The 17,418-nt window shown below is 41.3% G+C and overlaps 1 protein-coding gene across 10 annotated transcripts in view; it reads left to right on the top strand.

Moving 5' to 3' along the window:
• The window catches only part of CTNND1 (catenin delta 1), a 56,732-nt gene extending 51,605 nt beyond the window's left edge, over positions 1-5,127 (top strand). For 3 of the 10 annotated variants that reach the window (XM_023215554.2, XM_023215561.2, XM_023215555.2), the window contains 3 exons: positions 228-290; positions 1,336-1,442; positions 2,242-5,127. In XM_023215554.2, coding sequence (XP_023071322.1) covers positions 228-290; positions 1,336-1,442; positions 2,242-2,253 — 182 coding nt within the window. In that variant the 3' untranslated portion in view covers positions 2,254-5,127. The other 7 variants (XM_023215553.1, XM_023215559.2, XM_023215550.1 and 4 more) reach the window with 4 other exon arrangements.
• Positions 5,128-17,418: the final 12,291 nt, after the last annotated feature.

Genomic DNA, 17,418 nt, shown 5'->3' with positions numbered 1-17,418 from the left:
GTGCAAGGATCGCTTGAGCCCAGGAGTTTGAGACCAGCCTGAACAATGCAGTGAGACCTCATCTCTACAAAAAACTGAAAAATTATCCAGGCGTTGTGGTGCACATAGTTGGTGCTAAGCAGAAGTGTGAATGAAGGGAAGAAAGGAGGACCAGAGAGCAATTTTCATGATGTGTACAGATTTTGAAGAATTGTTTTTGACATGGATAACTTTCTGACTTCATACAGATAAGAAGCCTGATCGGGAAGAAATTCAGATGAGCAATATGGGATCAAACACAAAATCGCTAGGTATGTGATTAATTCCTGCCTAAGGATGTGGAGTAATATTTCACTGGGCTAAGGAGAGCTGTCTAGCTCTACAGTTTTTTTTCTAACACCCTTAACCATTTACTATCCTGGGAGAGCATTGGCTGATCATTTCCATTTTGAAGTATGTAAGGAAATTTAATAAAATCTGATCTGTCTACTTTTTTCACATTCCTACATGCTCAAAGGTTTTCAGAAATCTTTCTATGCCTCTCCCATTACTACACATTCAAGTTTGTGTCCCTAAACTTAATAGCCCATTATATTCCTACCCCAGTCTCCTTCTCCGGAGTGAATGGATACATTCTGTTTCTGCCTAACTATTCTGCTTGCTATTCTGTCTTTTCACTCTGTAGCTTGATTCTGCTCATGTAATACCTCTTACTGGTATGTCCTTCCCTTTTGCTTTTCCAAATTCTCTTTGTCTCCAAAGGTTTAACTCAAGTCCTGTTCTCCCTTGTCAGGTCCTTTCTAACGATTGCAGCATATTTCACTCACTCTTCTTTTAATTCCAATACCATTTTCAGACAGACCTCTTGTTTAGCTTTATTATGTCATATTCTGGGTATTTTATACATATTGTCTTCCATCTTAGATTCAAGATTCAAGTTCTGTTTTTGAGACAGTCTCACTTTTTCACTCCCAGCTGGACTGCGGTGGCGTGATTCTCATATTTCAGCCTCCTGAGTAGCTGGGACTACGGGTGTACACCATCACACCTGGCTAATTTTTATATTTTTAGTAGAGATGGGGTTTCGCCATGTTGGCCAGGCTGATCTTGAACTTCTGGCCTTACGTGATCCGCCCATCTCAGCCTCCCAAAGTGCTAGGCTTACAGGCATGAGCCACCGCGGTCAGCCAGATGCAAGTTCTTTAAGTTGGGACCATCAGACTTCAATGCCTTTCTGGAGCATTTGGCAAGCTCAGTTCTCAACAGTGGTGCCTAATTACACCTATCTGCTTGATATATATTGTACAGTAGAGGGGAGTGTCATATTTCTGCATACATTTTTTTTTTTTTAACCAGATAACAACTATTCCACACCAAATGAGAGAGGAGACCACAATAGAACACTGGATCGATCGGGGGATCTAGGCGACATGGAGCCATTGAAGGGAACAACACCCTTGATGGTAAATTCTTTTTATATACTGCTATCCATCTAAGGCTAGTTCTATTTTGAATCCTATGTGTTTTGTGAAATACAAAAAAAAGTACAGAGAAAGATCGCATCCTTTTCTGGTAGGGGTTTTTAGGAAAAAGTAAGGGTTTTGACTCATGTTGGGATTTCGTGGGCCACTATTGTGCAGTGGTCAAAATGGGGGAAGCATGTCTGTAAAAGTGTTACTGATATGACTAACACTAACTGATCTATTTTCAAACATTACCTTTTTCCTCTTCCTCCCTGTTTATGAATGTTTTGCCCTTCTCTTACTATTGTATCTTGTTTTGTTTGAGTTTACAAATTTTCAGAGTTTCCCTAGGTCTGGCACACACATGAGGTTCCTGTCTCTACTCATACTAACAAATTGCATGTGTTCACAGCAGGACGAGGGGCAGGAATCTCTGGAGGAAGAGTTGGATGTGTTGGTTTTGGATGATGAGGGGGGCCAAGTGTCTTACCCCTCCATGGTATGTCCTTCAGTCACCCCCAAGATTGTCCTTGAGGAAGGAGGCTCCTGTGTGCCAGCAATTTGTCAATCACGCTGATTTGATCAGGCCAGAGGCTAACTAGTCTCAGCCACATGGGGCTCAAGGGGTTCTGCTTTTGTGATGATTACCTCTTAAGAGTCTGGGACATGCAGCTGGTAATCTGATGCTCCATTATGTGCTGCTTTCCTTTCTCCAGACTTGCTCAGCTTTTTTTGAGGGGGGGGGGTCTCCTTAATCCCAACCCCGTTAACATCCTCTCTTTTTCTTTTTTCTCTACAGCAGAAGATTTAGCACCACTGTCTCCATTCCATCTGGGCTTATATGTACTTTTATTTTTTGGTGGTGAAATTGACTGATGATTTTCCTTTTTCTTCGCTGGACTATTGTGCCAACTGCCAGGCTGCCTCCTGCCCTTACAGCCCTAAGTGGCTGCCTTCTTTCCATCAACTCCCAACTTCTTCTGGTGAAGTTTAATTGTCTCAATGCTTCCCCCTCGCCCATTCCCTCCATTTTCTCCCAAGAAGCCTGACTCAGTTATTTGCATCTTTTGAGAAACTGCTGCAGATTAGTTCTTTTTGCCAGTTCTCCTTGGAACTCTTGGCCTTTTGTGGAGGGAGGGATGGAGAGAATAGCAATCTTCACTGGAAGCCGTGGGAAGAATTGGAAGTTACATGCTGTATATGCAATGTCCAGCAGTCTGATAAACTGATGATTCTTAATCAAGATTTTTTTCCTGGTGGGGAAGGGACTTTTATTTTCTTTTAGAGAGGGGAAAGTGTGAACTTTTCCCTTATTCCTAATGGCTATTTTTGAAGCAAAGAAGGCCGGCAACATTGGCACATGCCACCTGGCAAAGGACCCTTGAGTAAGTGAAGGTCTCCTAGAACTGGGATTAAGAAACCTTGCTCTCCTCATCTCCAAGGCAGGGACCATCAAGAACCTACAGACTCCATCTCTTCTGCAAGCCTCATGCCAACCCTGGGCTATTGCTGCTGCCCCTTAAACAGAGGCTGTCCTTAACCCACTTCTCCCGCCCTGTGATATGTCTGCTGAGTTGGCCTGGCCATTTCCAAGAGGCTATAGAAAGGGGAGAATGTCAAGGAAGACTTTCGGTTGAGAAGGAGCAGAAAGATGTGTTTTTGGGAAGAAGAAGACCTCTAGGAGGAGCTAGTAGGAATGTACATGAAACGATTAGTCTGAAACTGGCTTCCCCACTCCCCTGTTTCTCCTTTTCCTATCCTTATAGGCCTGTCCCTTGCCTCTGCCCTGGATTGGTTGGCAAACTAAAGGACTTGATGTACATAACTCCTGTCCCTTTTACCCTTACAAGGTGGGGATTGCCCCTGGCTTTGCCTCTTCTTTGTGCCTTTGGCCTGGGGTGCATCTCCTCCTGCCCTTCCATGTGCCTTTCTTTGCCTCTGCAGTCTCATTTCTCATAATTTTGCAAATTATATTTTGTTGCTTTCTTACCTACTATTGGCCCTAAATAGCAGAAAGAAGAGAAGTGACCTAGAGAACCTCAGATTCTTCACTGAGGATTGGTATAGCCATGATTTCAGTCATAGCAAGCTTTTGCTCAACAGCATATGGGTGGGGTTTTGCCAAAATTCTATTCTGAGGATCTCAAAGTAAGGTTGGTAAGGGAAGTGAGTGGTGTGACTCTTACTCCTTAGGTGCCCAGAATTTACCGTCATCTCTGAAGGAGTTACAGGGAAGTGGTCTCCCCAATTGTCCCCTCCCTCCAGTATTGCCTCCTCTCACTTTAGCATATGTTAATTAGCAGGTTGGGCTAGAGAAATCAGCTGCTATGCGGGTTGATTATTATTATTATTTTTAATCCTTTTCCTTATTTGCCTTCTACTCCCCTTAATCTAATCTAAAAGCTCTGTTCCATGCAACTGGAGTTCTTTATCCCTCTCTTCCCCTTCCCTTATATATTGAGGCTATGGGGTAGGAGAAAAGTGCACAACCCACCACCCCCTTTACTCGTGCATTAAAATTTCTCATTTACCCTTTCCCCCTTTCCATTTCTTCCCACTTTCATCTACCTTTTCTGGCAAAAAGGAGCCTTTTGCTCTCTGTGACCCCTAAGAGCATACTGCACAGGGGAAATTGCCCCATCCAGACCTGGCTCCACTCTTGATTTCTTTTGTCCTCTTCTGCTCTTTTCCTGGTGCTCTTTTTTCTCGGTGGGGTGTGGGTAATAGAACAGCCATGGGCTTTTGGGGACCTTTAACTTTTTTTTCCCTCTTTTGTTTATAAAAACACTAAACATTCAATTCCAGAGAACCAAAAATCCCACCTTCCCACCGAACACTACTAAGGGGCCTGTGTTCTGCTCCATACCTTTTCTCTTTTCTTTCTGTCTTGTTAATGCTTTTAAAAACAAATGAGTTTTTTATATAAATAAAGTTTTTAAAGTGTGTATGTGGGGGGTCTGTGTCATTTCTTCACTTCAAGCTGTTATTTCTTCCCTGCTTTTCATCTTTGTTACTTCCTTATGTATCAGTGTCCTTTCCAGAGCAACCAGAAGGAGGTTATACCAGGATTTATTTTGAGCTCAGCCCCAAGTCTTATTAAGCAACATTCTTGTTAACTATATGTGAAACATTTTTTTCTTCTGAAGATTCTTAAAAATTGAATGTGGCTGAAGTTGAACATGGGAGCTTATTGCTAACTTAAGAGATAGGAAACTGAAGCATAAAGAATTAGTGACTTACTTTAATTACTGGGATTCTTTTGCAACATTTGACAAAACTGACATTGAATAAGGTCCACTGTAATATGTAGCCCTCTTAAATATAACACTTAGGACTAGAAGATGAGAAACTACCAATCCCAACTACCTAATAGGAAAATGTAGGATCAAAAGGCCCATGTATATAAGTACTGACCACTGGGCCATCATGTTGCTTCTCAGGCTATATGCAGTCCTTTAGTCAGAAGTCAGTAGACAGGCCTATTTATTAATATTTTACAGACCATGTTACCTGGATTACTAGGAACTGTCTTTGCTGCAGAGACCAAGGGTTAAGATCTATGGGAAGAGACTTATTTTTCTGAGGTCTTTATGTCCTGTCATATAATTAAAGACTAAAGAGAATTTATGTGAAATGCTTTCTGTATGCCCAAATCTTTAGATTAAAATTATATAGCTGCTCCTGATGATGGTCCTGTCTTGTTTTATTGAACTAGGACTTGGGTATGAAAACTTTCGTGGGCTAGTGAGACCAGGAAATCTACCTTTTAAAGCTTGATTTGTGTCTAACAATTGTAGTGTTAGACTAGAGGATGAAGTACAAAGCCAAAAAGCTATTTAGAGTTTACTTTCCAAAGAGTTTTGATAGCCCTGCTTGAGGTGATTTTTATCTATATAGAAAAACCTGGCTACTTGGTCAGCAACACTTTATTTCCCTGTTATGTTCTTATTCACTGCATTGAGCTAAATATACAAACCCTACTCTTCTCTCTTCCTCTTGGATTGGTCCATTTGTTTTATCTCATTCAATAAATATTTGCCACGCATCTCCTATATGGTAAGCGTTGTGTCAGGGTTAGGTTTAGAGAGTGAAACAGATGGATCTTTTCTCATAGATTGCAATCCATGAGAATCATCTATAGCTAAGATCTATGATCAGATGAGATTGTGTGCGTTCAGGATGGTATGGCCGTAGACAAGATCTATGATCTTAAAAACACTTCTCTCTGTGCCGTATCTAAATACAGTGAGATGTTACACAGAATGTTGTGTAAAGGCCCTATCTCACAAGTTTCTTGATACTGATGTACTTTGTGACAGAGGTCAAGGCTGGGACTTCACTTGGCCACTTTTTTTTTTTTTTTTAGGTCAAAGCTGGGACTTGGCCACCTTTTTTTTTTTTTTTTTTTTAAAGACAGAATCTTGCTCTGTCACCCAGGCTGGAGTGCAGTGGTGCAATCTCAGCTCACTGCAACCTCTGCCTCCTGGGTTCAAGCAATTCTCCTGCCTCAGCCTCCCGAGTAGCTAGGATTACAGGTGTGTACCACCACACCTGGCTAATTTTGTATTTTTAGTAGAGGCAGGATTTCACCATGTTGGCCAGGCTGGTCTCAAACTCCTGACCTCAAGTGATCTACCTGTCTTGGCCTCCCAAAGTGCTGGCATTACAGGCATGAGCCACTGAGCATGGCCAGCCACTTGTTTTTCTTGCTGAACTAATATTCTTTGCTACAAACTGGAAACACCTCACCCAGGAAGAACTAAGGACCAGTCTTTCCGTATCATTTTTTCTCATTTTGGCTATTTTTATTTCTGAAGCAAAGGTTCTTAATATTTTCATAGATGGAATTGACTAGACCTAGCCCTATAGACCTGAGCAACTTACATAAGAATTCCCTGTATGCTTGTTGAAAATGCAGAGTCCCATGTTCCATTTCCAAAAATCGATTCAGTAGGTGGGATTTAGGAATCTAAAATCATGGTAGGTCATCCAGGTTATCTTCTTTTTTGGGGTGGGGGGGGACGGAATTTCGCTCTTGTCACCCAGGCTGGAGTGCAATGGCGCGATCTCAGCTTGGTGCAACCTCTGCCTCCCAGGTTAAAGTAATTCTCCTACCTCGGCCTCTTGATTAGCTGGGACTACAGGTGCCTACCACCATGCCCAGCTAATATTTGTATTTTTAGTAGAGACGGGGTTTCACCATGTTGGCTAGGCTGGTCTTGAACTCCTGACCTCTTGTGATCCACCCACTTTGGCCTCCCAAAGTGCTGGGATTACAGGCGTGAGCCACCACGCCTGGCCCATCCAGGTTATTCTGATGTGTGTGGTCAGTTAACTGTGACTTAAGGGACTGATCTAGTGACTTGCTTAAGGTTACAGCCTCAAAGTGGAACCCAGGATTGCTGGCTTCAACTCCACTGACAGCAATACTAGTATGGTGAATGTAGACAATATGATGTGGTGATCACCATTTTGAGAGAGCATTCATAGAGGAAACTTTATGTCAAAGGAATGTATTACTTTGAATAGAGTTTGAGATAATGGTGATAGGTTGGTGTGTGGTATCTGGGTAGGAGAAGATTCTCATCCTGAAAATCACATGTAGGTAATGCTCAGGTTGCTGAGGCAGGAAGCTAGCCCTTAATACGGGGTCCTCTAGGTCACAGAGAATCCCCTGGAATTGCCGACTTTGACTTAAGTGTTACTTCTAACTACAAAGGGTACCTCAACTGGGGAACAAGTAGCCCCATTGGCTAAAGCCAAGGAGACCACATCTGGAAACTTAAATCACTCTGGTAGCTTCCAGAGAGAGCTACCTCAGGAAAGCTCAAAAAAAGAAACAAGATAATTGCTAGGAACAATTTTTTTTTTTTTTCACACAGCTTTAAGACTGTTCTGTTTCCTGTGTCACTTAAAGCATTAGTTCAACTGATCCGTCCAGGATTTAGAGACAGACATGGATGAAGAGAAAGTTGGAGGAGGTAAGATAGATTGATTGGTCTGATCATTTTAACCTGACATATTTTTATCCTTTTATGCAGTGTAAAATGACCATGGATAGCTATCCATGAATGGACGAAGAGCTTTACACTTGTTATAATTGTAGGAGCTATAAGCATGTGGCAACTAGCTTTAAAATTTTTTTTTTACCTGAGAAAATGTACTATACTTATCTCCATAAACTTATCTTTATTGTTGAAAAAGGACAGGTTATTCCATTTTTATTGAGGACACAAAAGTATTACTACCCTGCTGTCTTTTCCCCCAGTATCTCTAGTGCTAATAGACAGTGCCATAAGACATTTGTGCCTGAGGGAAAAGAAATATGAGAGATATCCGTGGTGATGTTCCAGTCAGTTACCCACTTTTGTCTTCACCTCAATTCTTTTTTTTTTTTTTTTTTTTTTTGAGGTGAAGTTTCACTCTTGTTGCCCAGGCTGGAGTGCCATGGCACGATCTCGGCTCACTGCAACCTCCACCTCCCAGGTTCAAGTGATTCTTTTGCCTTAGCCTCTGGAGTAGCTGGGATTACAGGCATGTGTCACCATGCCCGGATAATTTTGTATTTGTGGTAGAGACGGGGTTTCTCCTTGTTGGTCAGGTTGGTCTCAAACTCCCGATCTCAGGTGGTCTGCTTGCCTCAGCCTCCCAAAGTGCAGTGATACAGGCGTGAGCCACCATGCCTAGCTCACCTCAATTCTTTTTTTCCTTCCATCTTAAAGGCAGGCTTAGCTTTGGTCTTAAACAGTTCACGCTGTTGGCAGAATCGGGGCAGGGGGAGTGCGTTGGTGTGCATATTTGGAACTAATTCAGGGCTCTGTTTTTGGCAGTATGCTGGATTAGATATTCTGAAAAGTCCTTTCAGCTGAAGCAACCAAGATACTGGGTAAATATATTTATAAAAAATACTTTTAAACATGTTGCTGAGCAGGCACGAAAGTAAGGAGCCTACAGCTCTTCAAAATGAAGCAAAAGTTGGAATCCTAGGAAGTAACTGCTAAAGCCAGCTTTTCCTCATTATTTTTGCCAAATTCAGCAGACCATAACCTTCTATTTTAGTGATTACACAAAGTATAGGCAACAGGAAATGAGAAATCTAGTAGGTTCCCTTGTAAAGCTAGACACCCTCAGTGTAAAGGTGAACAAGAAATAAACACTCCATAGAAGGGTACAGCAAGGAACTCATTTGTGTCAACCTTAGTGCCACATGGAAGGTATAGAGTATCTGCCCTGACAATTCATAACCACAAATGGCCTTCTATGGGCTTTCAGTCCAAACTTAGGCTACCTGTGTGGTCCAAAAAGCTTAACTGGGGAATTTAAAGTGATTTATGGAATTTAAAGTTGTTTATGCTTCCAGGTGATTTCCAGAAGCAAATGCAATTCCTCTAAGGCCCCAGAACAATTCCCATAGATACACTTTCAAGGCAAATGAGTGCTCTTGCCCAAAAATTATAAACTGAACAAAGAAGTAAGGCACAATGAGTGAAAATGGAGACAGACACAGAAGCTGATCTTTTAAATACTTCAGATGTTGGCATTGTTGCACAGATTGTAATGAAATAATGATTAATGAACTTTTTGAATTAGTGGAAAAGCTTTTTGAATTAGTGAAAAATACAAATTTGAGGTAATAAGTTAATGGATGGATTAAATAGATTAGACATAGAAGGAGGATTTGTGAACTGGAAGATAAGAAATTATACAGAAGGTACTCCAGATAAAGACAGAATGGAAAATAGGCAAGAGGTTGAGATGACAATGGAATAAGATCTAATATACATTATTTGGAACATCAGGAGATAGGAGGAGGCAATATTCAGAGAGAAATTTTTTAGGGTTTGATGAAAGGCACCAGACCTCAGACTTAGGGAGCCCAGTGAATCTCAAGCAAGATAAACCAACTTATCTAGTACATCAGGGTGAGATGCAGAAAACCAAAGAAAAGATTTTGGGCATCTAGAGAGAAAATACAGACTACCTGTAGAAAACCAGCCAGATGGTGACTTCTGTGTCAACAATGAAAGCCAGGAAACAGTGAAATTTATCTTCATCATGTTAAAGAAGAAAAGGAACTTATTATGGAAGCTTACCCCCAGTGACACTTTTTTTTTTTTAAAAGAGCTAATAAAAACATTTTCAGACAAAAGCAGAGTTTCCACTCATAAAAGGATGTCCTTGAGGTGGAAGGAAAATGATCTCAGATGGAGAATCAGATGCAAGAGGGAACACTGAACAAGATTGCTAAAGCCTTCACTGTAAGAGGAGTGTGTAATTTATGGGAGAGAAATACAGACTAGAATTAAAATGCAGGACAACAAGAGCATGTAAAGTTGAGGGAGCAATTACAACACTAATTTTCAGGTTCTTCAGGAGGAAAGTAAAGATACTGATAAGACTTGAAAAACTAAATAGATTGGTACAGAAGTAATTGCATTGAAATGGCAAAAATTGCAATGACTTCTGCACCAACCTAATACATATTAGCTGGAATAACCACTAAAGAATGAACATAGGACATATAACCTCCAAACAAATAGAGAAGAAAGCAAAAGGAGTGTGGGCAAGGTTAGTACTGGTGCTGCATCTGATGGAACAAGCTGAGCCTGCAGGGCAGTGGTGGTAGGTGGTGGTGAAGCACCCACCTGCATATCACAGCACTGGGGCATAGCATGTGGCAAGTGAAGTAGATGTGTGCAGCAAAGAGCAGAGTGAAGAACAAGAATAGGGACAAGGGAAATAGCTCCAAGACAATTTCTATAAAAGCAAAGTTAAAAATTGGCTGCTATGTGAGTTGGTCAGCCTGGCCTAAAGACAGAGGCAGTACAAAAGCTTGCATACCTTGCTGATGAAATTGCAAAGTCTTATTTGTCTGAGTAGCCTCTCCATATCCTAAAAGGGTTTGACCCAGAGTAGGGCTAGACTAAAGCTGGAGGCTACCCTTTGACATGAAGATGTATCATTTTTAGGTACCACTGGCTTTAGAGTAGGAGAGGTCATGGGGAAGCATTAGGCTATTCAAGCTCATCTCTGGATCATCATTTCCTGGGCACTAAGAAGGGCTTACTCGGGGACATTGATTCAATTTTGAATTGGTGGTACATTACAATGTCACACATTTGCAACAGACATTTCTCTGTCCCTTATGGTACACTTAAAGCATGTCTATACTAGTGATACAAGCTTAGATTATATATGGGATCAAGATGTGCTATCTTCTGTCTTATTCAAATGCCTTTTGCTTTAATCTTTTTATTTCTTATTATTTTTTTGAGACAGAGTCTCACTCTGTCACCCAGGCTGGAGTGCAGTGGTGCGATCTCTGCTCACTGCAACCTCCACCTCCTGGGTTCAAGTGATTCTCCTGCCTTAGCCTCCCGACTAGCTGGGATTACAGGTGCCCGCCACCACGCCTCACTAATTTTTGTATTCTTTTAGTGGAGATGGGGTTTCACCATATTGGCCAGGCTGGTCTCAAACTCCTGACCTCAGGTGATCTGCTCATCTTGGCCTCCCAAAGTGCTGGAATTACACGTGTGAGCCACCATGCCCGGCTTTTTCTTTCTTTTTATTGAGGTTAGTGACTCTGAAATCTAGCTCAAATTTTTGAGATGATTTCGAATGATCATTTGTATTAAACTACTCAGCACAAAATTCAGGCTCTGGAACCAAATTGAGTTCAAGTCCTTGCTGTGCTACTTAGCTGTGTGACCTTGAGCAGATTTCTAAAGCATTTGGTACCCTCCGTCATGGGAAGAATAATACCTATAATACCTACATATTATGAAGATGTAATGAGATAATGAATGTAATTGGACTTAAAACTACCTGGCACATAGTGTATTATTACTATTGTATTTATCACCAGGTACTTTTACATATATATGCATATAATTAGTTATGTGATTGCTGAGTTATTATGTCCAACTACTTCAGGGATTCAAGAGGAACTCAAAATTACAAGCAAGTGGTATACATGTCCACACCCTAGATTAGGGAAAGATAGCCTTAGTCTTTCAGTGGGTACTTAGACTTCTTTTGTCCAGGCTCTGTTCTAGGTGCTTAAGTGTTAGGACCTTTAGGAATGATTCTTGCAAAAGTGAATGTTAAAGGCTTAGAGATTACTATATGGTATTCCCACGTGGAAGCATCTGTTTATTCTGGTAGTGCTTGTGACAGCACATAGACTTTTCTTGAGAAAAGACTTCCTCACAAGATATCAAGGTTTTTCTGGGTGTCTGAAACCTCAAGAGATAAAGGAGTATTCTTTGGGCATGAGAACTCATGAGCGATATGAAGGGATTTTTTTTTTTTTTTTTGAGACGGAGTCTCGCTCTGTCTCCCAGGCTGGACTGCAGTGGCCGGATCTCAGCTCACTGCAAGCTCCGCCTCCCGGGTTTACACCATTCCCCTGCCTCAGCCTCCCAAGTAGCTGGGACTACAGGCGCCCACCACCTCGCCCGGCTAATTTTTTTGTATTTTTTAGTAGAGACGGGGTTTCACCGTGTTAGCCCGGATGGTCTCGATCTCCTGACCTCGTGATCCGCCTGTCTCGGCCTCCCAAAGTGCTGGGATTACAGGCTTGAGCCACCGCGCCCAGCCATGAAGGGATTTAATTGAATGAAAGAATGAATAAAAAGCTATATGCATTTATTAAGTACTTTGTTGTATGCTAGGCCCTATACTGGTGATAGACATGTAGTGAGCACATGTCCTCAAGGAATATTTAGTAAATTACTCCAAGGGCAAAGGGTTTTAAGCAGTGAAGTCATTAGATCACTAGCTATAGAGAAGAGTGTGGAGAGGAAAAGACTGGATGATCAGAGGAAGCTGCAAGATTCTAGGCAGGGGATAATGGTGGCTTAGACTAGGTCATAGTACAGAAAGAAAAGAATATTTCCAGTTCAGTAATGTAAATAGCTAATATTTAGTGCTGTGTAAAACTTTCTAAGTACTTTGAATATATTGACATTTAATCACACGAACCCTATACATAGGAGAATGACCTGAACATATATAATAATAGCGAATATTTTGGGGCTAACCTTTGTGCTAGGCTTCACACGCATTTTTTTTTTTTTTTTTTTTTTTTGAGATGGAGTCTTGCTCTGTCACCCAGGCTAGAGTGCAGTGACTGTGATCTTGGCTCACTGCAACCCCCACCTCCCAGATTCAAACAATTCCTGCCTCAGCCTCCCAAGTATCTGGGATTACAGGCGTGTACCACCACATCTGCCTAATTTTTGTATTTTTAGTAGAAATAGGGTTTCACCATGTTGGCCAGGCTGGTCTCGAACTCCTGACCTCAGGTGACCTGCTCTCCTCAGCCTCTCAAAGTGCTAGGATTATAGGCATGAGCCACCATGCACAGCCATATGCATTATTCTTGTTTAATTACTACAACTCTGTGATTCTCCCCATCTTACAGCAGTTAAGTAACTTGCCTTAGGCTACACTCAGTGACAAAGGTTAAACATTTTTTTGTTTTTGATCGGATTTGTTTGATTAGAAATGCTGTGGGTTTTTCTTTTTATTTTTTTCACTACTAACATAGATTGCTTTAGAAGGTAGAATTGGTGGAACATAGGGTGAGGAGAAGAGTTGAGAATGAGTTCCTCCAGCCTGGGAAACATGGTGAAACCCTGTCTCTACTAAAAATACAAAAAATTAGCTGGGTGTGGTGGCACAGGGCTTCTGGTCCCAGTTACTCGGGAGGCTGAGGTGGGAGGATGGCTTAAGCCTGGGAGGCAGAGGTTACAGTGAGCCAAGATCATGCCACTGCACTCCAGCCTGGGTGAAAGAGACCCCATCTAAAAAAATAAAACATAAAGAATGATTTTCTGATATGTGGGTGATATCAACCACTGATTGAGACAGGAAACAGTGGCAAGTAGAAGGATATGTTGGAAAAGAAAAGTTTAGTTAGTGCCCGACCACAAAAATTTAATGAAATGTATGATGTACATATTCTGCAATTTTGTTTCTTTCCCATAAAGCATGTCATGGACATCTTTCTACCATAGTGCATATTAGTCTTCCTTGTTTTCCTCATGATTGCCTAGTTTACCATTGTAAGTCTGTGCCATTTTAGACCTGGTATCTTCCTGCTTCTGGGCCACGTTTTTGTGGCCAACATGGAAGTCTTATAGCCCACTTAGGAGACATTTTTCCCAGTATGGAACCTCAGTCCAGAGCCCATGTCCTATGGTTAGGATGAGCAGACAGTGTGGCCGTTTTGCCCCCTCTCTGGACAATTCAGCCTTATCAACCTCCATCTCACTTCCCCAGAGGATTTGGAAATATGCTTCCTACTACGCTGTGCCCCTGGGCAGAGATGCTAAGTATCCTGTCCCCGCCTTCCTTCGGAACATAACACAGAGGATTTTTGGCTTTTTAAACCTACGTTTTATCTGAAGATAGGGATTGCTCTGCCTGCCATCCCAAAACCTACAGTCCTGACACTGTGTGAAATGAGTGCAGAGGAAGGAGGTGGAATGCAGTCGGCTTTGAGTCCTAGCCAGCCGATTGAAGGCTACAGCCTGCTTCTAATTTGTTTCTGATGGAATTCCCAGGAAGGACCCTGGCTCAACCTGACTCTCATGTCTTCTCTGTAGTTTGGAGAAGTCAGGTCCAAAACTCCCCTTTCTGGGCCTCTCTGATGTCTGACTGTGGACATTTGGTATCTCAGCTCTGACTTCACCTTTACTTCCTGTAGAGTGTCTTGAATTCTGGTAACTCGTATTCTAGTGATGGTACCTCAGTGCCAGTTGCTTTGTAACCTGCATTCCATAGTGTTGTTTACACGAAACTGACTTAAAAAGTGAAACCCTGACCCCATCAGTACTGTCACTCATCACTTAATGGCAAGGATATGTTCTAAGAAATGCATCGTTAGGCAATTTCATTGTTGTGGGAACATCATAGAGTGTCCTTATGCAAATCTAGATGGTACCATTTACTACACTCCCGGGCCATGTGGTATATAGCCCATTACTCCTAGGCTACAAACCTGTACAGCATGTGTGTACCATTATTATAGTAATAATGAATACTGTAGACAGTTGTAATATGGTATCTGCATGTCTAAACATAGAAAAGATGCAGTAAAAATATGGTATAAAAGATGAAACAACTGGTATACCTGCATAGAGTACTTACGTGAATGAAGCTTGAGGACTGAAAGTTGCTCTGGGTGAGTCAGTGAGTGAGTGGTGAGTGCATGTGAAGACCTACAACATTACTGTACACTTAGGCTACACTAAATTTATAAACTATTTTTCTTCAGTAATCAATTAGCCTTAGCTTACTATAGCTTTTCTTCATAAACTTTAAAAATAAAAAAAAAACTTTGACTTTTTTGTAATAACAGCTTAAGCAAACACATTGGACAGCTGTACAAAATATTTTCTTTCTCCATATCCTTATTCTATAAGCTGTTTTCTATTTAAATTTTGGTCTTTTACTTTAATCATTTTTTCTCGTTGTTGTTAAAAACTAAGACATAATTCCAGCTCTTTGGCAGGATAGCTTGAGACCAGGAGTTCGAGACAAGCTTGGGAAACATAGCAAACCCCATCTCTACAAAAAAATGAAAAAATTAGCCGGGAGCAATGATGCACTCCTGTAGTCCTCGCTTCTTCGGAGGCTGAGGCAGGAAGATCCCTTGAGTCCAGGAGTTCCAGGTTACAGTGAGCCACTGCACTCCAGCCTGGATGACAGAATAAGACCTTGTCTCTCAAAATGAATCAATCACACACAAAAGCCAAAACTAAGACACAAGCACACAGCACGCGTTAGCTTAAGCTTACATGGGGTCAGGATCATCACTGTCTTTCACCTCCATATTGTGTCTTATTAGGTCTTCAGGGGCAATAATGTGCATAGAGCTGTCATCTATGGTAATAATGCTTTCTTCTGGAAGATCTGCTGAAGGCCCTGCCTGGGGCTATGTTACACTTAACCTTTTTTAATTTTTGAGACAGTGTCTTGTTCTCTTGCCTAGGCTGGAGTGCGGTGGCACGATTTTGGCTCACTGCAGCCTTGAACTCCTCAGGCTCAGGTGATCCTCCCATCTCAACCTCCTGAGTAGAGCTGGATTACAGGTGCATGCCACCATGCCTGGCTAAGTTTTGGATCTTTTTTTGTAGAGATGGAGTCTCACCATGTTGCCCAGACTCAGGCTGGTCTCAAACTCCTGGGCTCAAGCAATCCTCCTGCCTTGGCCTCCCAAAATGCTGGCATTTCAAGCGTGAGCCACCCTGCCTGGCATAGTTAAACTTTTTCTTAATAAGTAGGAGGAATATACTCTAAAATAATGATAAAATATAGTAAATACATAAACCAATAACATAATCATTTATTATTATCAAGTATTATGTACTATACATAATGGTGCTGTACTTTTATATGGCTGACAGTGCAGTAGGTTTGTTTACACCAGTATCACCACAAATACATGAGTAATGCATTGTGTTATGATACTACAACCATTACGATGTTGCTAGTGATGGGAAACTACTTCATATAGATGCTAGGGCCTAAGGCTGTTCCTGTCTTTGAGGAGCTCTGATCCCAGGGATGAAGGCAGTAAATTCATTAATGAGGTAAGCATTATTATAATGATTTCTTTTTAACATTTAGAAGAGGGTTGACTTCTGCCAGGAAGGAGGGCAAGGCTTCACTGAGGTGACATTTTGGTTGGTTTGAAAGGATAATTAAGATTCCACCGGTGTGAAGTCATTCAACTCAGAATAATGTGCAAGAGTACAGAAATATAAAAAGAATGTGGCTCATTAGGTGTCCACATAGGCAAGGGGAAGTTTCTCTTTATAGAAACATTTCAGCTCATAATTGAAGGTGTGATTGAAATAGAATATTATCTTTTTGCAATCCCTAATAAAGGGATCTTAGGTATTGAGCATCAACAGCTGCTAACATCACAAAAAGAGATCGGTATCACCTATGAAGTAGTTTAAAAAAATATCAATCCTGAGTCTAATCAAACTTGTAGATCCAAATACTATTTTATAGGAAACACAAGATGGGGGCAATGTTAAACTATACCATGAGGATGTAATTAGCAAAATAGGAGGAATTACAAATGACCCAATGTCTTTAATAAATCAATTGTAAGAAAAAGAAAAAATGGAGACAGACCTATAAATTAAAAGAAAAAATATCCATCTCAATGCCTGGGTCTTATTCAGATCCTAACACAAAGAGGACATTTTATGAGACAATTGGAAATTCGAACACTGGGTATTTGATGTTACTCAGGGATTACTATTTTTAGATGTGACGGTGGTATCATGGGTTATGATTAATTCATTGTAAATTTGAGCAATGTACTGAAATTTTAATGGACAAAATGTTATGATGAGGAAATTTGCTTCTAAGTATGGGGGAAGAGTAGATGGGGCTACAAGTGACACAATTGGCTATGGGTAATTCAAGCTGAGGTATGGGTACACCAAGGTTCATTATAGTATTCTATTTGATTTTTCTGTATATTATTTAAAATTTAAAATTAGAATTCCCTGTAATAATTTTTTTAAAAAATGGTATATTTGGGATCTATTAGCTCCATGTGGCTGAGTCACAGGTACATATGGGGCAGCAGGATATGGGGTTATGAAGGGAGTGGCAGTGGCAGGGGTGGTGCTTGGGCTATAAAGTTCTTTTCATGCAGACAAATGAGTTTCACACCATCCTGGAGACCTAGCATTCTGAGATGGAGACTCTGGAGCAAGGATAGGGGACAGGAGCTGAACAGAGGGGATACCAGGACATTTTTTTTTTTTTTTTTTTGAGACGGAGTCTTGCTCTGTGGTCCAGGCTGGACTGCAGTGGCCGGATCTCAGCTCACTGCAAGCTCCGCCTCCCGGGTTCATGCCATTCTCCTGCCTCAGCCTCCCGAGTAGCTGGGACTACAGGCGCCCGCCACCTCGCCCGGCTAGTTTTTTGTATTTTTTTTTTT

Source organism: Piliocolobus tephrosceles, chromosome 13 (assembly GCF_002776525.5).
Source record: "Piliocolobus tephrosceles isolate RC106 chromosome 13, ASM277652v3, whole genome shotgun sequence".
Taxonomy (NCBI): Eukaryota; Metazoa; Chordata; class Mammalia; order Primates; family Cercopithecidae; genus Piliocolobus; species Piliocolobus tephrosceles.
This window is presented reverse-complemented; position numbering and strand designations above follow the sequence as displayed.